This window comes from Hippoglossus hippoglossus, chromosome 21 (genome assembly GCF_009819705.1).
Source record: "Hippoglossus hippoglossus isolate fHipHip1 chromosome 21, fHipHip1.pri, whole genome shotgun sequence".
NCBI lineage: Eukaryota > Metazoa > Chordata > Actinopteri > Pleuronectiformes > Pleuronectidae > Hippoglossus > Hippoglossus hippoglossus.
The window spans coordinates 12,012,861-12,040,036 of NC_047171.1; the positions used below are offsets into that span (position 1 = coordinate 12,012,861).

Here is a 27,176-nt window from a genome sequence, read left to right on the forward strand (position 1 = left end):
TCTAACAGCTCTGTCTGCACTAACATGTCGGTGAATACATTTATTTATTAAAGAGAGGGGTGTTAAATCTAACCTGATAGACTACTACCAGAATCCTCCTCCTCAAGATCATCTTCATCATCTTCATCGTAGTCATCTCCTAAAGAGTCAGAGTCTGAGTCCTTGCTGCTGTGGATGTCAGACTCACTGCTTCTGACCAATTCTACAGGTTGAGGACAGGATGAGTGGGTTTTCAGGAGACTCCTTCCTGCATGTACAGATTTGGGACTCTTGGTCTTCCTCGATCCGTGAGAAAGTCGTGGCAAGACCGTTGATTTAAGCGGGGAAGCAGAGTCTGATGGTTCCTTGTTGCCAGTGCTCAAGTTGATGGGCATCGGGCAGGAAGGGCTAATAGCGGCAACAAGCGGCTTGTTGTTGAGGGTGCTGCTCTGGCTGCGGGGCCTCGTGATGAGAGCCAAGGGGGCATCCTGAACTTCGCTGTGGAACGCTCCATTAGGACGAGGGTTCAGGAACAGGTTGGTGTCATTGCTGTGAGGGAGAGACGGCAAATGACTACTCAATATATCTGACAAATATTTGGGTGGTAACAACAATGTTGAAGAGGATGCTGAATTTATGTGACTTAATACCAGTTCTGGCTGGAGAGTTGCAGAGAGAAAGGCTGCTTTAAAGAGTCCTTGGGATGGACGGGCTAAATAAAAATGCAAAAGAAAGGGAAACAAAGGGAAAAAAATGAAGTAATTACACAAACTGTCACTCACATTACATCGCTGTGGGCTGTGAATGAAGGAATTTAAGGTGTAATAAGAGACAGGGACAATGAAGAGCAGGCTCACGGCTGTCAACAACAATGAAGAGAAAAAAAAGGCTGCTGTGGAAAAATATTTTCAAATTGTTTGGCCTAGTGCCATCCTGCAAATTCAGCTGTCATCTCGCATTTGTTGCTATTGTCATGCTCTGGCAACCAAAAGCCTGTATTTAATGTACCACCATCATATGAATTAAAATGCTCTTGTTACAGATTGCCACATTCTACCTCCTTCTCAGTACAGTGACAATAACGGAGTCCTGTAAAAAGGCCAATTTCTCTCTCTTGATAACAAACATCCTGAAGCAGAACAGAGCTAATTGCTTGTCAGTTTTCTCTATAGAGCTAAACACATTGACCACCGCATGACTACAAGTCTACAAGTGACAGACTCTCGTGTAGTATAATAAAAGTACTAAAAATAGTGTTTATGCATTCATCGTCTATTGTTACGGAACCCACAGATTTTTATTTATTTCATGACAGCGAGGATGATGGACAACACATGAGAACAGAGCTCATTCTGTTGCAAAAGAGAAAACAACTACAGGAATTAATTTTCTGTACATTAGATAGAATTCAGAAATAAAAGAAAACCAGCTACAATGCAGCAACATGAATACAAATTATAACTCACCTTTCTTGATTTAAAACTGTTGAAGTGCAATGAGATTTCATCTGGGTTTCCACTGCTCTCCTTTGGGTTATCAACAGGCTGTGTGTGCTTAGAAGAGGGCATCAAACCCCTCTGTTTATGTGAGGGCTTCTGTGTGGCTAACGATGTGGGTGGTTTGGGTGAAGAGGAGAGGGAGTGAGGTTTAAGTGAGGAAAGAAATGAAGGTTTGGGTGAGGTGCCCAGAGACAGGGGTTTCAGAGGGGAACAGAGGGCAAGAGGTTTGGGGGAAGAGGAGACAGAGATGTGCTTTGGTGAGGACGAATGAGAGAAGGGCTTTGGTGAAGCAGGAGGCAAGTGCTTGGGTGAGTTGGAGAAGGATATGGGTTTGGGTGAGGATCTGGAGGGCAGAGGAGACACCTCCCTGTGGGACTGTGAGAAGGGACTGCTGCTAATGGCTGCCAGCCCTGTGGCCTGAATGACACTAATGTGTTTCTGTCCGTCCTCCTCCGCAGTCCTGGAGCTCTTGAGAAACAGAGCTGCGGATTGAGGCCTGCCAGCAGGATGAGGAGAGGACTGGATACGGTGTGAAGAAGTCAAAGAGACACCATCGCGACGACTGTCTTGAGTTGCATTTCCATCAGCAGTGCAAGATCTCCTCTTTTTACTCTCTAAAGTGTTCTGTGTCAGCCGCTGAGTGGGAGGATGGGGAGAACAGGGAGAAGACAGCATGTCATGTCAAATCCTGCTGAGAAAGCCTCACTGTGGCAGCTCTGTCACTTAGCACATACATCCAGTTTGCTGCCATTAAGGCTGCTTTACACAGAGACATTTTTTATGACTGTTAGACACAAAACTTTACAAAATAACCTCTTGTACCAGAAGTTTTCATCTGAAATGTCCCACCAACATAGAAATATGGCCTTTTTAAAATGATAAACCAAAAATAATGTCTCAACCAATTGTTAATATTCTGCTAAATGTTTAAACACAGACAACAGCATTTTAACATACCCTGGCCTTACCTTGACTTTCTGTTTAACTTGACCCTCTGTTTCGGAATCAGAGTCATCGCTGTCGTTGCTCTGATCATCCTCATCTTCATCCTCCTCTTCCTCCTCCATGTCATCAGCATCACTGCTGCTGTCCTCACCATCACTGGAGCTATCTGATATGGATCCTGACTGGCTGCCACTCATGCTTGAGGTCTCTAGTGGTCTTTTGCTGGGTTTCTAAGTAACAATAGAATTCCGCATTAAATTTAAACAGATCAGTAAAGTGGACTCTCATGAATATACTGTAAATAAGAAAGGACATTTAAGGGCTTGACCCAAACTTAACCTTTTCTTTTGTTTTCTGAACACTCTTCTGGTATAGTTGGCCTGGGTCCTGACTGCTCTTTGGATGAGTGTGGTCCTTAGTTTTATCCTTGTTTGCTTTTGCTGGAAATGAACTGGCGTCCGCAGCAGAGTTCCCGGTAGGAGAGGAACTGCTCCGCCCATTCACTGTTCCATTCACACCTACAGAAACTGGCATTGTACATTTCGTCAGATGGACACTCACAAGGAACATGAGTCAAACACATAAGGAGAACTATTAAAGAGGGTAAGAGAGAATAACAACCTGACTAATACCAGTAACACTTTGCAAGGTTAGTCTCATAATATCAACAGCAGGTTTGCAATAGTATAATCCTTTACATTTACAGTAAGGACAGGTGCCTGCTAGTTCATCATTCAGTGACAAGTCCTTGTTGCTGCCCCAAAGGACACAAAAATACATTTATGGACTCATTCTTTGCTTTGCTGTAAACTGCTACAACATGTATGACCTAGAACAGGAGCTAACCTGACGTACGGGACTGGGAGTGAGCAGGATCTTGGCTCTTGAAGGCTGATGTAAATACAGGATGCAGACCCAGAAGAGGAGGGAAGAAGGCTGCTGCTCCTCTGGTATGTGCGTCAGATGGCCAAAACCAGTCTGGAGTGTGGGAGCGAGACACCGTACAGTTAAGTCAAAAATAGCCACTCTATCTGCTGTAGATATACAGAGAATTCAATCTGTCAACAAGCTGGGAGAGCAGCAGTTTATCTAACTCAATAACAGCACTAATCACTCAGTTCAGAGTATGGTCTTGCATTGGATCTGGAATTCTGTAGTTTCACCACATCTACTGACATTTCCTTGTTACAAAGCTGTTTCCAGAAAGCCACAATCATCATTTTGTCATTGAAAATGCACACAACAAATTATTAGTGTAAATGAACAATACTATGTTCAAAACATATTCATTCTCCCCATCAAAATAAACAATGACAACATAAGGAGATGCATGCTGTTGTATGTACCTGCTTCATGATCAGCAGGTGACAATACAAAATACTACTGTCCTTATCATTTGCAAAGTATTTCACTAAAGAAAGAATTCCCATTACAGACATTTTACATCAACTCGATTATTAGGATTAAAACCACTGCATCTTGAGCTTCCTTACCTGGAAATGTACCAAACTGGGGGTGAGCAGCGAAGGCAGATAAACCCAGACTACCGAGACCTCCAAACTCAGACCGGCCTAAACTTGAAGCGTAGAGCCCAAAAGCAGGATGAGCGACTAAGGGAAAGCTGTTGGACTTGCCATACGTATTTAAACACGCATCCCCGGTCATCTGTAGCAAAGGGCCTGGAGAAGAAATGATTTTATCAAGTGAGGAATTCATCATTATTGGTATCTAGATAGGCCATCCGTACATCTAGATCCTCTCGTACATTCACATACAATAAAATACTAAATAAAGACGAAGCAGACTTTCTGTTTAAAACTGCTTTAGCAAATAACAGACACAGTATAGACTATTATTTCTATAATACTGTGTCTATTCAGAGTCTGAAAACCATTACTGAGAATAATTACCATTTTGGGGGTGGCACAACTAATCATATAAAAAAAATATTGCTTGATTACAACTGATTGATGTTTACCACCTATAGCCAACAAGTTCTATGTATATTTGTCTATAACTGCTTTATACTGTATTAAACCCTAACCTCTAACTGTAATCCTCACTAATTTCAAAACGACAATTAAACTGATGTGACTGTGCAGTGGGAAAGTTTTAAAACCACACAGATTTTATTATTTAAGAGTCCGTCAAGTTTTTAGCTTCGGCTTTATATAATGAATTCCTGCTGTACTGGAACTATTACCAACCTCTTTAAATTTACCAGGTTATACACCAATTTGGACTGGGACACTATGCATATAGGTTTCTTAGATAAACTCAACCAGGGAAAGTGATAAACACTTGAATGTAGTTCCAATCAAAAGGTTGTTTACCATCCTACATAGAAGCAACTACAAAGGTGCCAGTGTACTTTCAGTATTTAGTGTTCAGTCCAAAACAAATTATCGGGGAAATTTCTGTGCACGTTTTGGTGTGAGGGGCTTATAAATGAATAATTTATGAGAATGTCTCTAATGTGTTCCTCATTGTCATAGCATGACAAAAAAATAATTTTGGGGGCATCTTATAATGACAGAAAAAAAAAGGAATCACAAACCAGGGTATGTAAATTTGCACATTATTTTGTGGTCAGGGGTAATCTGACAGCTTATGCATCGCTGCCTGCTCAATGCATAATGGCTCTGACCACAATTAGTATTCAGAGAAAACAAGAGGATGTTGGCGGCTGCATGCGCAGTGTGAGGACTGACAGACACGTCAAATCACACGGGATAAACTGGAGCTAAAGGTTGTCAAAAGACATCCACAAGGGCGTACACAGCCTCTTAATTGTTGGCATTCATTAATTCAACAGCCCTTCCATTCCTATCAAAATTGTCTGTTACGTGTTAAGACTAGAGGAAGGTGTCTTAAGCTCCTTATTGTTGCACAGTTTTAATTCAGTGTTTTGCATAGATTTTAGTTGGACAGAATCCCTGAATAGATTTGCTTCTATTTTTTTTTCCTCTCAAAAGCTTGTGTAGAAGTGTAGTTATTAAATGACAGCTAGTCAGTCAGAATGGTCATTTACCGTACACGTATAAATAGCCTGGCTGTTTTGTGGGTGCATATAAAAGCAATTTGCAGCACCACACATTCAAACCTTTTCCTGCCTCAAATTATTTCTCAACCAAAATGTGGGCAACATAATAAAATATCCTGACTAAAATCAAATCACACATTAAAACAATTACCTGTGAGTCACAATTGATCATGTGCTTACATTTTTTACAATTTTTGGTGTGTGTGTACATACCACAGGTGGTGAGAGGGGAACTGCCTGCACGGTTAGGGGCCGGGCTGCATTTGGTGGAGGGCGTGTGGGGTGGTGCAGGGGAGGAGCTGGCTGAAGAGGAGGCCATGTGAAGGGAGGACGGGGCTGAAGATGGGGAGGACAGCCGCTCTCCAGACTCCATATCTGTCAAACACAATCCAGTCAATACTTAGAGATGTAAGAGAAGAAAAAAAGCGGAGAGGAAAAAAACACCCACACATGCCACACACCCCACTGAGACTTAGTTTCTGACACACAACTGAATTAGGCTCAGCACAATGCTGGCTTTCTGCTTTGAAATAAAAAAACTGTCTTCTGCATGCGTATTGCTCCGAGTCTCTTAGTGTCCTTTTTGAAAGAAATGTTACAGACTAGTGAGTATTTCATTGATATTGTTAATGCTGGAATGATTAATAAACAGGAAATGAATTGTCAACTATTTTTTTTTTTTAAATAAATCTAATGCTAATGTTAAGTCATTTATTGAGCAAAATGTGAAACATTTAAACGTTCAAGCCTCTAAAATTTCAGTTGCTGCTTTTTTGTTTTATATTATTCTGACTTTAACACATGGAGTTTGCATTGTTGTTTATAAAAACAAGAAATTTCAACATGTAGCCTTATGGTCTCTGTTAAACATGTATTTCCTCACAACCCATTTCTGACATTGTGTAAAAAAAAATATTAATCAGTCAGAGAAACAGAAAGTGAACCACAATCACGCAGCACAGGGATATGGAGAGATGACAAAGACAACGGATAAAACAGAGTAGATACAACAGCAATATACACACGAGACAACAAGCTGTTGATGTATATCAAGGGTTTCCAGAGCTCTTTAATGTAAAGCTGCTGCCATCCAAGCTGTGATAATCTAATGAAGCTGTGAGCCTCAAGAGAAAATTCAATGTTCACTCTCATGGGAGCACATTTTCCTTTTTTCCCTCCACAACCTTTATATTAAATCAACACAGATAAATACACAGAGGTTGTAATCACAGTCTCCACCATTTTCTCTGATGACTTTGCCCATCATCCGAATCATCATCCCAAACCGCAGAGATGTTAGTGCAACTGATATCCCCAGTCTATTGCTTCAGATCTCATTGAACACAAAAGCCCACATAACGTATTCATGCAGATTGTATTTCACAGCCTGCCTTTGGTATAGCATTGTACATTACACCAACAATTTCTCCATCTCCCTGGTGATTCTCCTCTGCACAGGAAAACAGGAGCAGCTGATTAATTTGAGGAGACAAAGCTACCCTCTGAATATCAAGTATCATCCCTCACCAGAAACGACACTGATGAGACGTAAATGACATGAAGGCTGCGGCCATGCTTCACTGATAAGGCCACCGTTTCCTGCCGTAGTGAGTCGGGGTTTGTGTAGAGCGAAGAACAAAAGGTGCTTTCATATTTATGATGCATCGTTTAAAAAAAAAAAACACATTCAGAGTATCATTTTGACCTTGCTTCATCAGCCTTCATTTGTCAAGCTAAGATGTGCAGTATGCTGATGGGAAAACCTTAAGTGTGTATTAATTTTAAATCTGTTGTAGAAATTAAATATTCAGCTGAGGAGGCGAGAGTGTTGACTGGGATTAAAGTGTGTGTGATAAATTCTGCATACTCCACATTTTGGTGATAATTCACTTCATTAAAGTGAAATGCTGCAGACATGATGTCATTATGAGGTCATTATTTTCTGCTGGATAATTAAACTGGCGTATGAGAATCGTGAAATGACATCTCAATTTCCTTTACAAATTCCAAATTGAAAAAAAAGTATCTATAGTTCATGTCGTCAAATCTAGTACAGCAAAAAATATGTATATAGAATCTGTATAATGTAAGTATATGTTGCAATATATCCACTAATCCTGAACTGTAATGAAGTAAATTTACAAATTAGAAAGCCCACCCTTCTTCATTACAAGAAATTAAAATGTTTTTAAGCAAATACAAAAGAATTTATATGTTATAAACGCATAAGCAGATGCAACATTTAATGTGAGGTGCAAGTCACACAACAAGGACATCACCAAGTGCTGGATGCATGTATGAAATGTATTGTATTTACAGGATTTACAGAGCAAATGACTGACTGCATCCAAACCCTGATCCCATATGTGAGTATGACTCAACAAACACAATACAGCTCGTCTTCTCTGAGGGAAAATGTCTTCAATGAACTCATCAACAGAAAGAGATTCTAATCAGACAAAGAAAGCACAGAACACCATCAATCATTTATAAGCCACAACTATTCAAATAAACAATATAGCCATTAGCCAATAATAAAAAACACTCTGAAAGTGTTATGATGAGCGATGACACAGTATCACAAACTGTTATTAAACAACATTTCTTATAATAACAGCCCTTTGTCTAGACATCTCAACTGCAACTGAGTGAAACGGCTTCAAATAACTGTTAGAGTAAGTTTTTCTCTTTGTGTACAATGTGGTATACATCGTATACAACTAATTATTTTGATGGCTGTATAACAACATATGGAGCATAAAATAATATTTAATGGCTGGAAAACATTCAGCCTTCTTGGTACATTTGCATACTCTTTCTCTAGGTCATGAGTTGGATGGTATCCCAGCATACACTGCTTTATCACATTTCGATTCCAGGTGTAAGGACATACACCAACAGACTCATTTATGTTCTCCAATTCCCTTGACATGCACATATTGAAATAATAATAATAATAAAATAATAATAATAAGCTTTTGCGTAGCACTTCCTGTAAATTGTAGGCAAATTGAAGCACAAGCAGGAGATACATATATGATCATTAGGAGAACAGTCACACTCCCGAGAGAAAAAAGCTCAGGCTCAAACACAGGAACTCCCTGCTGTGACAAAGCAAACAAACTCAGCTGACACATTGCCGCAGATGCAAAAACATTTAAGCAGAAATAATTTAGCTGGCCTCAGAGCCAAGATTTCCAAACCCCTGATCAAAATGAGGTGTGCACTTTGCTTTCTTTTTGCCACTTTCATTCTTCTGCTGTTATCTACCAACTCTTGTTTGGTTTATTTTGCCTGTTAAAGTAGCTCTTAGGGTCATCAATGTCATATGATATGATTTCAGAAAGCCTCCCCAAGGTTGTTTTTTTTTTGGGAGGGGGGGAAATGGGCTTTTTCTATTGCTGATTGTTGGATGAAAATATAATTTCCACTCTCATCTGCACAGTATTGTGAAGCTACTGTCGTCAGTCAGTTATCTAGGCTGCAGTTAACTTCTTTAACCATTATCAAATGTACCATATAGATATAAGAGTGGTGTCAATCTGTCAAACTGAATGTGAATAAATAAATAACAAATAAACGATAAAAAAATCAAAACAAGTCCAACACAGTGTTTTAATCTGACTCTGATGGATTAAGTAGCACAAAAGATGCAAATTTTCATTGGTTTTATCTCCGATGCACATTCTGTCTGTGTATGTGCACCTTGCATTGTGTGTCTTAGTGTGTACATCTCATATCTTCTTGTTTTGTTGTGGGTGCACCAAAGCATTTGTTTTCCACTGTGTGTTCCTCCCTGTCTACGTTATCCTCTCACACGGTAACAGATGGCCGATGCTAACAATGATAATCCAGTAACAGACTCCTCAGCATGGATCAGCAGTATTACGGCTGCAAACGCTGTGTCTTTTACCTAATGGAAGGCACACGAGAGAAAGAGGCACTATATCGATGTGTCGTAACTGTTTTAAGGCAGAGAGCTGCATCACAGTATTCCATGCAAGTGAAATTATTAAAAAAATAGTGTGTGAATACCAAAAAACAACAACAAATGTGTCAAGTTCTGACTATAATTACCATGCATTCCTGATTGCCTTCTAATTAGAATTACATCACAATGTTAAATCCACCTCTGCAGACATTTACGTCTCCTTGATTGATTGATTGTACACATGGTTGCTTTGCCACCAGCTGCAGTCTCCAAAACACCACAAATCACTGCTGGTGTCCATCATCCCACTTAACACAATTAATTCCTTCTGCTGTCAGAGGAAAAATAGCGATGCCACTCACATTTGGCCCAAGTGATTTCCGGGATGGGAGGAGGTGATAGAGGGATGTGGCAGCAGGAAAAGCAAATTTTTGAAAAAGCCATTCACTCCCCCACTCATCGTTCCCTCTTTGAGGTCAACCAGAAGAACAGGCTGAAATGCAGCCAATTATTTTGAAGGTTTTCCTTTCTCCCCATTTATGTGCACACCCACAAGTTGTGCAGGATGAGGGCTCGATGTGGAGCATGCTCTTATAGAGTGCGTACTGCTGCTGCGGCTAGGTGCATAACAAGTTCAATGGTACACCCACAGTTCAGCTGAAACGCCGCGGTCCTGGGAGTTTCAATCAGCTTTTTTCATTCTGTCATGTCTTCTGATGACAAGTTACGGTTCCTGGCCCTGACTCCTACTCCACCTGGAAAGTGATGGAGTGTTATGTCTTATCCATCCCACCAGCTGAGAAGGGAAACATCACACTGACCTGCACGAGGGGCAAAACTACACTAACACACACTATTAGTTACAGAGTCAAAGCAGAAGGACCACCTTCAAGGCCGACAACTACCTGATATGTTTGGCGATGATAGAGTGGGGTGGGGGTTTATGTACAATCTAAAACATTTTCTTGGCTTAAAGGGAAGAACTTTAAAAATGGACGCACTCTGTGCAGCTTGGATCCAATTAAAGGAGCAGATTCAAGAATTCATCATCACTCTCCCCGACATTAAAATATATGTGAAGGGCATTTTTTGACATTTTTGTCATTTCCTTATAAAATAATGTGTAAATCTTGATATATAAAAATCAGACACATTTATGGTGTTGACATCTAGCACTTAGTTCAATCTGATGCATATTAAGACTCCCTTTTCCACTTATTTTTTCCAATATAAGAGCCACACATACATGTATAGGACCCCAGGTATGTGATATACTGAGTGCAATTCTATTGTAAATAATGTGACACTATAAGGTGACACTTATAGGCTTAGTTAGTTTTACATATAAGCCACTGCATTTATCTACAAGTTTTGGCTTTTTACAGGGTAATTTATTATATTCTGGAGTCTCTACATAAGGGAACATACTGACCTTTCAGTTGATGGTGTTCACAGAGTATGCCACAGAGAGAGTGGACCTGTGCAGACTGATTTAACAGGATAACATTTAATTGCTACATAATCAATACTCTGTATTAGTCAACTCAGGTTTGCTCTTCACAGCGATGACCCCTTTTAGTAGGTGAAGTAAAAAGCTGGTTGGGGAGAAAAATTCAGGCTACTGCATCTATGTAGGTTGTAAATAAAGAGAAACTGAGTAAAGCCCCTGACTATGTGTTGGGTGGCAGATGGCAGAGCAGCGTTGGTTACAGTGGAGAGCCTCTGGGATGTTCTATGACAGATACAGTGGTATAGTCTCACTGTGACAAATATGATCCATAGCAAAACCTGCCCTAGTGTTACTAAACACCTTCAAACACCAGCTATTCACATGATTTCCCTGTCACAGTCATAGCCACATGCATCAGTGTTATTGCATGTCTGACCTCCAGTGCAAGAACGCAAAGCCCAGCAATGAAATCCACCTGTGCATAATTCAAGGATAATAATCCATTTACGCACCTGAGAATTACCTGCAAAACACAAAGCATAAGTGTTCTGCTGTCATCATTCTCCAGGGCACCTCTTTTAAAGAGACCTTCACACCAAAAAATATGAATGTTCTGATTGCTTCAAGCAAGAATTGAATACTTCCATGAATATAGTGGACTGCAGTGAGACAGATGTTTCAAGAAATGCATTTGTCTCTCATAGCAGCCTTTGCACAGTTTGCAGTTTGCATGGGGATCATTTGCACAAGGAGGGAGGACATGACGTCGGGAAACAGGAGCCCCACATGTTCTGCACAGACAGACATGTTCCCGGAGCTCCTGCTCGCATGCTGCCTCATCGACAGCAAACGTTAGCCAGAAATTGTGCAGCTCAACCTGCAGTTTCTAATTAGACACATACAGAGAAGAGAGAAGAGCGGGGGTAGAGAGAGAGAAGGAACGGACAAGACATTTCCTGCATCCTCCAATCAACTGCTATTAATCAGTTGGCTTTGAAAATGTGTTGGAACAGGGAGAATGACCTCCCATGGATGACACTTTTGTTGTTAATGCATTGCTAGAGCAGTTTAAGATATTCAACTTGATATAAATCAATACCTCACTGTTTAAATTGAGTGGGTTACACATGTCAGAGATTCCCATTCTGGGACCTCACTGTACCTGTTCGTGGCCTTTAATACGCAGCCAGTTCTATTTGACGTAAATGGAGAAGGTAGGAAAGCCAATAGATTTTGCAGATAATCACATTAACACTATATTATTAGGATCACAAATTAGACAAATTCCAAATACACCCTCTTTGTTTACTTCTTCATATTTTGTCCTCCATAATTTGCTGAAGGAATCTCTCTAATGAGGATTAACGTCTAATGATATTGCTCACAAGGGAAATACTGAAAATGTAAAACAAGAAAAGACCAAAATACATTGCTTTAAAATTACTTCTAATTATTTTTGCACACTTTGCAGAACAAAGATTAGATGTCCAGTTATATAGTTGAAAGGCAATGTGCAAATATTGGACCTGACTCTGGAAGAAGAATCAATGAAAACTATTTCATAAATATTTACATTAAACCAACTAAAATCTGGTGATATCCTGCATTTACTTGGTCGTGACATTACACTTTAATTCTTTGAAAATACTATCTGGCACAATTTTTTTTTAAAGAAAATTCAATTTTTAAGAAAACATTGTTTGCATCGCTTTAATTTGCAGCTTCAATTATTCACAGAAAGCAGTGTGGTAATGCAGTTGTGATTCAAAATGTTACAGGGATTCAGCAGTTAAAAAGCTCTGTTTATTATACGTGGACTGAGAAAGGTGCGTTTCCGTGTAAACAGGAAAAAACACAGCTGGGGAATAAACAAGTATCACGTGCAATCACCTGACAGGAAGCAGAGCTACAAATTAATCATGAGAGGAGGATGCTGATGCAAAGGTTATCCGTCATTCCACACTGCTAAATAAAACACAGCAGGATATAAGACACGGTCTATACTATTTTGGATTTACTGTAACATCATGACATTATGATGACTGTTTATTTGCGTGGTTACACAAGAGGAGGAAATTGTGTGGATTATGCTACAGAACTACTGTACATTGAGGCAAAAAATCTGCCTGACAACAGGGAAGTTTTCTGTTGGTGGAAGGTGGTGTGGTGACGTCTGACGGTGTGATTTTGGCTATATATCATAGCAGAGACAGTGAGGATAAAAAGTCCAAGGTTCTGTCGGTCCTTTAGGCTTTACGCTGCAATGTCAATAACTTCCTCATGCCTCAAATGATCAAACAGCATTTATGTGCAGGAAAACCTGACTGCGTTTTTAACCTATTTCTCCACAATGTCAAAGTCCAGGATGAAATAAAAAGGCAGCGGGATCAAGGTAAACATCGCTATCACAGCTTTTTATACAGCGCTCCCCTCTCTCGCACTCACTCTCCAAAGAGCACAACATAAATCACATGGCAACCGTAATGGGAAGTAGGACTGCAGTGTGCCAAATGAAGCAATAAAACAGATCCAACCTTTCAAAGCATTAGTCACACAGTGTCCATATGTCCACTGCTTTATTGAAGCAGACGACGCTGGTTACATTCAAACAAGCACCTGTGCGCTACACTGAATGTCTTAAATGAAGGTCACTGATACGTAAAATGTGAGTTAATCAGGAAATTGGCACTGCACCCTTACAGCTTGATAATGCTGGGCTGTCAAAAGGGGAGCACGGTTCTCAACAGCGGAACTCTTACATCAGCCGTCTAATGGAGACGCACGAGGACTGACACATCACATCTCTGCATCAGTCACTTTGATGTGGAGGAGCACGGGATTAAAACCATATAACAAATTCTTGGAACACAAAGAAACAAGAGGGGCCCTCAACACACGACGAGCGTGATTAGGATAACAGGGAGAAACGTGATGCATCGATACAGGCGGGAAAACTTCCAATAGCATCAAACTACAGCTACTGTCCATATTCACGGTATTGTGACTTTGCCCTGATCTACAGTGGTCAGTGATGACTCCTTTAATTTGAAGGTGTCATGTAAACACTTGGGCCTCAGCATTAGAAAATAGATTAAAAGAAAAGAGGGTGGTTCCAATACACAACTTTCCCCTACTCTACTTTTTCACAGCACACCATTTGTAACACTGATATTCATCACATCAACCACTCAAACTCTTCTTACATCATTAGCAGTGTGTGTGGCAGTGAGAACACATGCAATAAATCTGAAGAGGAGAGAAAAGGAAGAAGAGAAAGAAAGAAGAGGAAAATAAATTGAACAAACGGAAAAAGCTGTATGTTATAGGTTACATGTGTGAACAACTGTCACTCGCTGACAAGGCCCATCACTGTGCACCACAGCTGCAATACGATTCTCCATGTGTTAAGTTTTAATGGTGAATTCAGTGCATCAAGTAGCAAAACGTAAATGAAAAAGTAAAATGATAGAGACACAAGGGGGAAAAAATGGTTTTGTAAAAGGACACAATATGTTTTTTTCTTGAGATCCAGTTCCAAAATACGTTTCTGATTGAGTTTCTAAACATCACAAATAAGCAGAGAGAATATTTTAGGATTGTGGGACACTATTTAGAACACAAACAGTATGAGGACTTGTATCTTTAAATACGTTTCTTTAGAATTTAACTGGTTTCCTAAAAGTAGGAAATTTGCATTTATAATTTTAGGGAGGAGATACTCGGGTGAAACGTCTGCCAGCGGCAAAACAACACAGTTAGTGCAGGATTAATAATTCCTGCCTGGATAGAGCTGCTTTGAATAACACAGGTCTGATCAGAACAGCCTGATTAAAAAGTGCTTGCTTGTTCAAAAACACTGAATAATGAAGGTCATTTTCATCTCTTCTAAAACAACAACTTTTCACAATTTGTATCATGAGGTAACAGGATCTCTTTACTAAGAAATTCTAATCAGTGTTCAGCTGAAAAACTGTTCCACAAATGCGATATCCCTGTAAACATACTGTAGAGGAGATCCTGGTCTTCCTCAAAGAACCTAGGGATGATATGGCCCAAAAATATGTCAAGATAAAAAAATTCACAAAAGTCAATAATGATAATTATCATGATAAATGTCACATTATCATTATTTATTTTAACTTTAAACACAAATTATTGCTGCTGAGTGAGGGTTTTGGTTTGAAACTCTTTTCTATGAGCAGGGACTGACACTTAACAGCAAAACTCTTTGCAAATCTGAGGTAGATCAATTATGTGTTATATCTCCTCACTGTGTTTGCACAACCTAATCAGTATATCAATACATTTAAGACGAAGAATTAATATTGTTTCATTGTCCAGCTCTACAAAAACTCACAATGAAAACAAGAAAACATATTAAAAAGAAAAGGATTTCTTTGTCTTATATTTGTATCCACTATCCAATGTTTCTAAGACAAGGAGGGGTAAGAATTCCTGTTACTGTTAAATCTGATGACAATTTTCTCAGACAGTTAATCATTAAAACCCACAAAGTGTTTTTTACTCAGTTAGGAGGACTGGAGCAAATGAAGAAATCCTCAAAGTTTAAAAAACAACTTCCAGTTTTATTTTTCCCAACATGTATGACAAAATAAAATCACTAAGGTTGTGCAATTTAAAAAAAAAAACTGTTCCTGTTATAAAGACAACTGCCACTGCTGTTACAACTACCTTGTATTTCACAGACTACAAACAGAACAATACAATATCGTTGCATTGTGTATTTTGTACTCTAGTTTCTAAAGTTAAAAGGTTATTACTAAAAATAAATTCCATGAATGAGTCATGGTTTTTGCTTCACATTTATGCTAGATATGACTGATTTTACAATTTTTTCCCAAAATAATGCTCTGGCAATGCTGCTTGTCATCATTAAAATAGAACCCATTCTGCTTCTGTTAAGCCATTAAATCAAAGGCTATTACTTTTAAAAGGCAAACATTATTAATGAACAGATTTGGCCTTTCAGAATTCTTTGTTCTTGGCTCTTGGACGTAACTATGTTTCACACTATAATTTTGGAAAGTAATGAGTGAAGGTTATAAATCTAAGTAGGGCATTTCATTATTTTAAATATGCTAATTCTTATGGGATGAAACGTAGGACAATGACTTTGAGATGAGGAAGAGCATGAAAAAAAAAAAGAGGGCTTATTTGAATGGTGCTCAAAAACACCTGAAATTCATGGGAGAGTTGCTCAACGCATGGCTTCAATTGATGTGGGAAAGTCACTTGGGATACTCAAGACTATTTATATTTTTGAAGAATGTGTTCAGAAAATAAGTAGTTTTCTGTCTGCCTCTGAGTTATCATCGCAACCAGAGCTTCTTCTCTGCTGAATGAATCATTCCATCACCAGCTTGGACTATATGTCAGACACTGTGGGTTCTATTGTGTAGCTAACATTGACCAAATGACACAAAACACCAGTGTCCATGCTAAAAGGTTTATATGTACGAGCTGTGAAATATTAACATACTAGAGGTCATTGTGGTTTGAAGATTGGGTGACCAATGCTTACTTTATAAACCCAACAAATCAGAGCTAATGTGGAATAGAGAGCGAATATAACAAGGATCTGCACTGAATACGACTTGGTTCAGGAAACCACTGCTGTTTCATCTCTAATGATCGAGTTTGCAGTACCAGAATTACATACATCATCATTAGAACCCCTTTTAGGTTTAATCAAAATGTCAGTTATACAGACAAACATCCTGACTGACTGAAAGAGTCTCTCACACTGTGAGAAAGGAAAGTGAAACTGTGCCGATTCTACCTTTGCCTGTCTCTTTCCCAACATCTAAGCAGAAACCATAACCTTTCATGCCAAAATGTAATTTAATCTGCCAAATTTTCTTGATCTTTATGGTTCTTCAGATTTCGTGGCAATTAAGAATGTGCTGAGGGGACTTCTCTTTCCTGGGGCTATTTAGTTGAAACAAGCCATGGAGTAGTCACTGGAATCAAATAAGGGAGCAAGATTTGTGTTGCACACATTCAAATAGATGATGAAGAAACAACAAAGAGGCAGAATATCATGTGAGATAACAGGAAATCCATGCATGTGCAGTTCCAGATATACCCACCGACACTCTGTGCCTAACAACAGGACTAAAATGCAGCACAGCAATAAGCAGATTGTGCCACTATCTGCTATGTTTGTTCTGGGCAGGAACGGGACCTTGAGGTAAGTTCATTGTTCTAAAAGAGGAACGGGTCTGGGGAAAACTGACATTTGATTAGCCAGGGCTGAAAGAATCATTTGCCACTTTAAAGGGCTCACGCAGAGGTCTCTATCTCACACACGGCACAAAGCGCAAGTGTCTTTGCTCGTTTCGGGAATGACACACTTCCACTGCCCATGTTTAAATAGCAAATACACTTGCACAGTCTGGAGATTCTTGGTAACTACATGGTTAAGCCATATAACCTCAACACCCATAACATGTGTTGTATGTCTTGTTCCTCTCTCGCTCCACTTATTTCCAGTCATCCTCTTTTCCAAATGTTCAATAAAAGGTGAAAAAGACCTAAAACACTGGTAGATCAAGCTACAAGTGCTTCATTTGTGTAATCATAACAGTAATTCTAAGTCTTCAGTCCCAACAGGCTGCAGACATAACAGCTCCACGCTACTTTTATCCCATTCTGGTCTTCATACGTCATCAATATCACTTCAGCAAGAAACATTATCATCAGTTTACTGACGTATCTTCCTGAAACAGGTCATCATATATACCCTGACAGATAATCAAAATACATAGCCTACTTAATCTACTTCAATGTTTGTTTTACAGCATCTACAAACTAACCTCCAGAACAAAACTGGCCTGGTGTAGACTAGACTAATATTGATATGTATTTAATGGGTTACCTTAAGCCCAACGAGGAAGCAGCATCTGCCACTGCTAACATAAGGGTAGTGTGAAACAAAACACCTTGCACACACACAGGGAGCTTTACTGATGACATTTTTTCACAGGTTCTGTTTGTGCAACTCTAGCAGTGCCCTCTGAAAGCTGTGTGCAGCCAGGCCTGAAGCAGGGGAGGTAAGGTGCGTGGCACGGCAATTTAATATCAGCCTGCTGGTATGTGCTCCTCCATACAAAGAGTCTCACGTGTATGGTGCATAGAACTTTAAAGAGCAAATAACATGGGAAATTAGATTATTGTTCCTTACATAACAACATTGTTTAAACATTTGAGTAAGTGTTGGAAGGAGGAGAACATGACTAATGCCCAAAGGAAGCAGACAAGCCAAGTTTTATACTGTAAACGTATGTAAGGCTAACATGCTAAGTTATTTTTCCCACAATGTAAAAAAAATAACTTCTTATTGACAGATTATTATCAGTAATCCCAAAAGATGCAAATTTGTGTTAACATTCAAAATTAACTATTGATTAATGTTAATTTGACATTAAATTGACATAACAATTCTCTGGAAAAATAATTCAATAACGTGTATGTATACAATTTTAAACAATAATCTCTATTAAGAAGACAAGCCTTTACATTTACTGAGGGATGTCACTCAAAAGACAATATCCTGAATATTCAGGCTACATTAATACAATATTAATTTTACTGCAGGAGGACAGTTTATGCATTACAATGAGATCTGCTAATAAAATCAACCATTAAGCTAAAATATATACATATTAAACTGGGGTCTCAATGTCATTTGCTTTTACCATTTTCCCCAGGTTCATTCAATACTTCATTCTTAATTTAATGTGTTAACAGTGAAGCAGAATGACTGAATTTAATAGTTTGTGTAAAAAGAGTCATTCAAAAATTGATAGTATTTATTAAAACATCCTCATTGTAGCAAATTATTTAATCTGAATGAAACAATGTCAGTGAAAGCCACTTGCCAAATTGATGCCATGTGATATATCTATACTCCAGAGGATCCTCTTTCATTAGTAAAATATGATGGAACTCAGTCAAATCAATTACAGCAATTCTGTAACAACACGGAATAAATGGAGCTAAACAGCTGCCATGTATTGGTTTCATATGCATCAATACACCAGTTTAGTTTTCTACTGTGCTTACAAACACATGCTTGTTCACTGCCTGTAATTTGTCTCCTCATTATACACCAACAACAAACACCAGTTTCGTGATGGCACATGCAGTCTCTTGCTAAAAACTGACATTTAAATCCTTTTCCACTAGCTTAGTCAACAATGGAAATGAGATAATTGATCATGTGCTGGGGGATCTCTGTGAGCAGCAGAAGGTCACCGCCCGCCAGCCGAGTTGATAGAGGAAATGGCATTGATGCTCCCGAGCTGCCATTTTTCTTCCTTGACAAAGACTCCATCTGCCACCAAGCCATTTGCAGCCTTCAAGTCAGAGTGTCAATGATTTCCAACCATTCTACAACTCAGCGTTCACCTTGGTGTCACCTCTACACCGGTTTGAGCGCTGACACCACAGATCCTTACTGTGCAGCCCCTGCAGACTGCTAACAAAAGGCATTAAGCCTACGCAAGAATGGTAAGCAGTTTATTAGCATTGCTAATGTTTAAGTGTTTTTTAGATGTAAGATAAGGCAGACGCAAGGTTTCAGAAATTCTGGTTCACTCAAAGAAACAACTAATTCATTAGATCAGCAGGAAAAATCAATGCACAGTGCAGCTGTGTAGTGATAAAGTCAGGGAGACACTTAAAATCCCTGTTGTTCAATAAAGACTTCATGCCAACAGTAAAGAAGGAACAGCAGGCAGCTGGCCACGTCTGCCCAAGAAAATTCAATTTTCCTCAATGCCATCTGCACACCTCGGAGACGCCCTTGCAGGTCTTCAGTCTTCAGGCTCCCCAGTAGACCATGCCAGTGCCGTCCCAAATCCCAGGTATGCCTGACCTGTCACCTTAGAGGAGAAGCTCACATAATGAATTCCACTTTATTGACAACGAAGTAGCCCCTGTGATTGAACTTGCCTGGAACTCTCTGATGTACAATTTCTCTTAGTGGTTTTACGGCTGTAGAGCCGTCCCAAGTTGCTCTGTAAATCCATACTTCTAACTTCACTGTCTCTATATCCTAATATCATAATAATCTCTTTAAACTAGCAGGCTGTATATGACCAAGTTGAGAAAAATAGAGTACGTGTCTGTGGATCAGCCTGTTTTAAAGTCACATAAACATGCACCACCCATGGGCTACTTTGCTGTAAATGACAGGAAGTTCAGGGCACTTTGGTGCTAATGAGAGGCGTCTTTAGAGTTGAAATAAACAGGCATACTTTCAACTGTAATCCAATACACAAAACCATTCTACTTCGCCCTTCAGATAATATATTCTAAAGATTTACAGCATTAAAACTATCCCTCAAAAGAGACTGAGATTCAACCATATGGCGGCTAGATTTTGGACTTCAGTTCAGGTCCCTCTTTATCGGCCTTGAGAGAATCAACCACGACTTCATCCTTTATTCAAGACAAGCTCATAAAACAGGTGATTCAGCACCATTAACCATTCCTGTGATGTACAGTCATCACAAAGAAACACCCTATTGACTTTGAGGCTAACACAGATAAAGTATCCAAAGATCCTCGTACAATTCTCTCTTGATTTCCAGAGGAAAAAGATGTTGGTCATTATTTCTATATTTGTAAGTTAATACAGCAACCTACCTGGTTTTTGCAATCAATTGTAATTTGTGGCAGTTTCCTCATAGGCCTTGCACAGTTTCAGCTTTGTGTTGTTTTAATGGTGCAGAACCAAGAATAATTGGCCATCAAACTAAAGACTGGTCACCTGACCTGTCTTATTAGCAGGCTGTGTATTTAAAGATATTTCATGTCATAAAGCAGCATGATGTAACCAGTGATTCTGGATTACCACACAAACGCATAATGCACACGGCAGCTATTCTTGGAAGCTAAATATGTCTGTATATTCATTAGACTGAGAACAGTCAGTGTCAATCCGCCATCCATACAACTGATACATCTCATAGTTGCATCATTCACACGAGTCTTTGATTTACCATTGACAGAGTTCTTTCATCTCTTCACTTTTCTTTCCTGCGTGTATTTCACTTCACCCTCTAGGCAGGAAAAAGAAGTGGAAAGCACATCGGGCTTTGCTTTTTGCTACAACACCATATTATATTACCATAGCTATCAGTTTGCTATTCTGGCAAAATCACAAAATATAGCCTGCTCTGTGAAGCTACACTATTAACTGAAGGTCATAAATATTTAAAAGAGAAGGAAAAAAAATGTAATTTGCGCAGCTCAACCTCTCTCTTTTATACACATAAAGAAAATACAGTACAAAAATAATGATCCATATTAAACATGTCAATCACCAGTCCATAAAGCTTTCCTCCCCTTCATTTAAGACCTAAATGTCAATCATGTAACTGCAAATTATGGATAACACGCTCAATTCCAACACAACCTAAAAGGTATATAAACATATACTGAAAATTACAAATCTGAAATTATCAAATTATTAACCCATTTAAATTGCCTCAGATAATTGATTTGAAATGTCATAATACACTAGTGTGTTTATTCGATTAGCATATGATGTACTTTCTCTTCCCTAACAAGTCTTCAGAATTCTTCATTTGTGTTCTTTTTTTTGTCTCCATTGCATTGAAATAAGAATAATAATAATAAGTGTATATGAAGTCCCAGCCTTGAATTAACGATTACAGTTAGCATTGTGTCATGTTAACTTATTATAGGTATGTGTGTTTTGCATGTGTTGTATCAGGAGAGTGCAATCATTATACCTCAGCCAATGGACAACCGAAAGCACTGGCTGTCTACTTGCCATCCTAAAACCTACTGTGGCCCCTGTAGATAAACTGAAGGTTACCGGTAACAGCCATAATAAATCCTTGAAAGCTTCTACAACACCCTCACACGAAAGGGAGGGAGCTCAGCTTTACAGATGATGGGGTTCGTGCGACCGTGCTCTTTTTTGCCATCGCTGTTTCAACTCGGCTTGTCCACACAGTGCTGCACATGACCTGTCCCTTCCCAGGGTCGGTCACATAAAGAGCGGGAGACTTTTCCCTCTACAGTAGATCAAGAGTGGCCGTGTACATGTCATGAATTTCATGGCACAATCTCAGTATTCTTTGCTTCATAAAAATTAAGTGGGTAGGCCCGCACTTTCACTTTCAGGACACTGTTAAAAGTTGAAAGAGTGAGGAAGTACGAATGGAGTCAGAGGAGAGAGGACACAGGAGAGAAAACTTTGGTGGGATTTGCCCAAGGTACAGTAAATGAGAGTAAAAATCTGTTTCGCCAACAATTCAACAAGACAATTAAGGGTCTGAAGTATTTCTTTTTAAGAATATTTCACTTACAACAATACTTATTTGATTTGAGATTTGTCTGCTTTGACGCTGCTAATTTAGTGTGAGAGCAGGCACAATATACCCCATATATTCATTCTGAGGAAGAAGTGTTTCGTGAAAAAAACTTCTCATCAATTCACACCTATTCTACAAAGGAGCATGCACAACAGAGACATTTAAAAAATGTACTTGGCTTACAAGACTGCAAATTAACTCTCTCCTAAATTAGCAGTCAAAAGAAAACCATGTCACATTGTGACAGAGTAGAGCTCAGGCTGAAGGGAAGGTGAATTTGATATACCCACCACCTCTGTCTTGCGGCAACAATTTGATTTTTAATTGCAGCCAAGAAACATCTGTATAAAGTTACTATTTGTGGAGTAACCCATATAAATTTTTTTAAACAAAGCCAAACAATAGCCCCAGCCTCACCAATTAGCCCTGTTTAGCTCACAGTAATTTATCTTGAAATACCCTATAGTCTTAAAAAGTTTTCCTTTCTCCCCCAAGAGATTTAAATGTGTTCTGAAGCCTTGATACTCCAATCCTAAGAAAGACAGAATTAATTAGATGCACACAAAAATGAGTGCAGAGAGTGCACAAACTAATTTCATAAATGAGGACTTTGTTAAATTTCAGCCTAATTGGAGAATTTTAATCCTATGCCTAAATAATACATTAAAATGAGGTGATCAGCTCAGTCCAGCATTTCCGTTCATGGGTGACGTTTTCCAGTTTCACAAAGCAAACAGTTTTTTTCCTACAAAAATCTAAAGATGCACTCCACAGAAAAGGACAATGGGGAAGCTGATGTAGCCAGACACTTACTGTATGAGACGATCCTCAGTTCTGTGACATCCCTGCTCTGCACCTGCAACACGAAACAACAACGTTCAGATTTATTGCTTGATTTTATCGATTTACTCATTCAGCATGGTTCCTACATGGGAGCTCTGTGAAAATGAAATAAAAATGGTAATATAGACTGGAGGAAAGGTGAATTATCCATTCTAAAACATCAGCACAAAAAAAATAAAGCTATTGCTCCCAGCAAAACACACAGGGAAATGGAACATGACAAAAACACTTTGGAGAAATTGGATTATAGGCTACAGTATAACAAGAGCAGTTATGGGGCTGGAGAGCCAACATCCAATGACATTAGGAAACAAAAACATTTATAGAACAAATAAATTGGCATCAAGACAGATTTTTTGTTCTTAAATCTGAGTAATAAAGTCTCCTTCCTAATAGAATTCTGTTGATTCTGTTCATACTCTGACAAAACAGGTTTTTATGATGTAATACACATATGTGAGGCAGCACAAACACCTCTGACCTGCCACCACATGTTTACTATTTATGCCAATACCATCTGTGTTCATTTTGTATGGAATGTAAAGAAACAAAACCTCGACCAAGCATCTTTGAATCAACCCTGAATCATCGAAATCCTTTCAAGTCTTCGTACACCACTTAAATAATCACTTGATCACAGACTCCAGGCTTTACTGCAACCATAAGAGTATTGATGTCATGGTCCAGTATAGTAAATTACAACCATTTGACATCCATCAATAACAATCCATAAGGTTTTTATCTTCTATATTATTACTTTAAAGTTGAAATTTAGCTTACTGTAAAACCAGTCAGTGTTTTTCCTTTACAATATCTGTACAACATCCCTCTCTAAAAACAGATTTCTGTGGGGTAACACCATTGGATAGTCCTATGTTAGTTTGGATTCTTTTTGCACTGATGTTAGTTTTTTGGGGGGGGTTTTCTTTGTACAGCTGAAGCCCATGTTGTTACCCTCATAGAATAACCTAAAAATGGCTGCATGCCAACTCGTAGTGTCATAGGAGTAAGCTTCTGTCTCAATGGACTCAAATCAGTTATTCACAAAGTAAACAGAGAAAATTACAGACATTCCACAGTCCTCTATTGTGATTGTGTCGATAAATTACACGACCATGTCCTATGGCAGAAAAAAAAGAAGATTATTCTAAGTCAAGTTGAGTTTTATTTCTCCCTGAAAGGAAAATGTTTAATAGAATTAAAACCTAACTAAGGAAATACAAGAAAATAAATTATATTAAAAGGCAAAAAGAGATTAATGAACTTTGGATATTAGATTTAACTGTTTAACAAAGTCTTCACACTGTTAGTACTTTGAGAGGACAACATATCCTTTCTTGAAGCGGTTGATTTATTTTTTATTAAGAATCTCAAAAAACTACTTCAGGCCCCAACATTAATGAAACTGTCAAGAAAACCTGACAAGCACAGGCTACTTGCTGAGGATTTTAGAAGGTACTTCATTTAGATTTTACAGGTTCACACATTCCTGACTGTCACAAATCTTCAAAACCTAATTGTGCTATGATCACAACGTAAATGGACTGCATTTTTATGGCACTTTTCCATTCTTATCGACCACTCAAAGTGCAGATTTGTCTGCACACCTCTGTATAGAGGCTGAATGACCCTCTCCACCTCCTGAACCCGCGTCTACAAAGACAGGTGCAATGCTTTCAGTAACATGAGGCCCACTTTGTGTCCTAATGACCCAAAACACTGATCCTCTTGAAATGTCTAGATGCAGGAGGAGAAAATAAAGCAAAATGGCTCTGGATAAAATATCTGCCACTTTCATATATTTATTGTCTGATGCAGGGATGCTGTTAACCTGCCTTGCTATACCTTCTGAATCAGCTATAAATATGACCAGTAAACACTATCTCTAATAACTTACAAGCGTCGCCTCCATTCAATCTCATCGGTAGCAGCCACACGTATTTTCCTTCATGAACATGTGAGTCAACACTCAGTTGCAGTTGTGTCATTTTGTAATATGAATACTTTTGTAAAAAAAAAAAAGATTATGTTTTTCTACACATAAATGATTAATTGAAAATCAACAATACAAAAGGTCAGACTCCATAACTGGTATGGTCTTAAAAAAATGGGCTGTTTACAGGGAGTCTGACTACAAGGAGAAACCATCTCAGGTTATTCAGCTATCCATCTATCACGCTCGGAGTCATCATTTAAAGTACAGATAATGAGATTGCTCCCCCCACCCCCCTGCACATAAAGCTGTTTACTAGTCATGAGTAACAAATGGTAACCTCTGTACCTAGTCTCCTTGACAGTCCTTGACTTGAGTCTTTCCGCTTGAACATTTAGTTTGCTGCGACTGGGCCTGCAGCATCTGTCATTTCCTCATTTGTTAATACCCCCCTCTCAGCTCCAACAAACCAACACTGTCTCTTACTAATGCTGGTAATTAATGTTCTAATAATGGCAACATTCAGTGCCAACACAGACAGCAGTGTGACATTTAGAGAGTGCAGCGAAAAGAGAGGTGCAGTGCTTGATGATGTGTATTAGTCTTTGCCTGTGTTCTAGGTTTTTGTCCCACTCCCCGTAGGAGTGGGACACAGGTCTGGGGATCAGACACGTCATCCATCTTTATATACAGTTTATGATTAAAACTAATGTGATCAATCTCTTCACATCCAGCAAAACTCTAACTTGCACCGAGAGGAAAGAGCAACGATCAAACCATGGTGTGTCCCAACATAGTGGTGTGAAATAAATATAGAGCTGAAACACTTGAGAGCATTACAATATTTAAAAAGCTTAGTGTACAATCCATAATGACTAGTTAGAGATTAGTTAGAGGTCTATAATTACAATGCAAGAAGATGCAATTTTAAAGAGTTGCAGTATTCTCACTACAGGCCAAGATGCATTGCCACTGTCTGCAAACAATTCTCTCAGTTAGCTTCACTGAGCCTTAGATTCTGGCCTTTGCTGATCCAGACATTTCTGGGGATGAATTACTTTTCTCCAGTTTCTTATCAGGCCAGTGTGAGTTGAGTAAAAATTAAATATTTAAAAACGATGCTGCAGCAGCATGCTTCAAGTGGGTAGTGTTTGTGACCAGATTTTAAATGCATGAGGATCAATAAAAAAGGGGGCTGCTGAGGCCCGGTCTTTGTGTGAGAGTGGAATGGTTTACAACAGCAGCAGGACAAAGAGTCTGCATTACCGTATGTATGAAGCCAACTGGCCTGGAATTATGAATATGGAGTAAAGGCCTGTAATTCCTGTAGTAAAGTATACAAACACAAATATATACTAAACAGCAGTAGCATTCGAAACATCCGCTCCATTAACGCAGCGGGGAGACTCCAGTCTCAGAGACATCATGGGTTAGGATAAGCATCTCCAGGCAGAGAGAAAATAGACCAGGAAGATGAGTGAAAAAGAGTAATCACCCTGACATATTCCTAATAATCCACCTCCCTCGTGCCGCTCCCCCCGAAGCTCACCCAATCATAAAGTGTCAACACTGACCTACAAAAAGGGAATCCTGTCAAGCCTTACATGTTTAAAAAACATCAATCACGGCAGACAAAGAGGGTGCATTGAATTATACAGCATTAACCTTCAGGGCTTGCATATAAAGACCACAGATTTATTTATGCTTGTGTGTTAAGAGCCTCTGCACTGTTCCTTATACAGCGAGCCGGCTGCCAAATTGATGAACCAGCTCAGCCCTCAGCAGGACTCCAGCATCTTTGATTAATGAGTGCAAACTTGTGGAAAGGGTAAGAATAGAGAGACAAGGGTAAAATGGGTGAAAACACAATTATTAGCAAGACCTGATTTTTTTTTTTTTTTTTCCTTTGGCCGTTTGAAAAGGCCAAGGGAAAGGAGGACACTTTAAAGAGACGCACAGGGACATAAAAAGGGACCATCTCATATTATGTAAGAATATACCGAGACGTGCATAAAAAGTCAGACCGGTAAAGCATGTTTAACGTGATGAGCAATGAAGCAACGGTGATCAGTTCAGCAAGAGAAAAACCCAGATCTGTCACCTAACCATTACAAACTAGTGGTTCTACAAAGTAACACAATAAATAGTTTTTAGTCAAGTGATACATCTCTGGAAAACCAC

At 39.1% G+C, this 27,176-nt stretch overlaps 1 protein-coding gene across 1 annotated transcript in view; it reads right to left on the reverse strand.

The window, feature by feature from the left end:
- LOC117755342 (bromodomain adjacent to zinc finger domain protein 2B) overlaps positions 1–27,176 on the reverse strand; it is a 45,473-nt gene that overhangs the window by 15,636 nt on the left and 2,661 nt on the right. Inside the window, 9 exon segments of the mRNA XM_034575052.1 lie at positions 74–528; positions 630–691; positions 1,446–2,114; positions 2,447–2,653; positions 2,763–2,950; positions 3,270–3,401; positions 3,917–4,102; positions 5,680–5,841; positions 23,033–23,075. Coding sequence (XP_034430943.1) covers positions 74–528; positions 630–691; positions 1,446–2,114; positions 2,447–2,653; positions 2,763–2,950; positions 3,270–3,401; positions 3,917–4,102; positions 5,680–5,841; positions 23,033–23,075 — 2,104 coding nt within the window.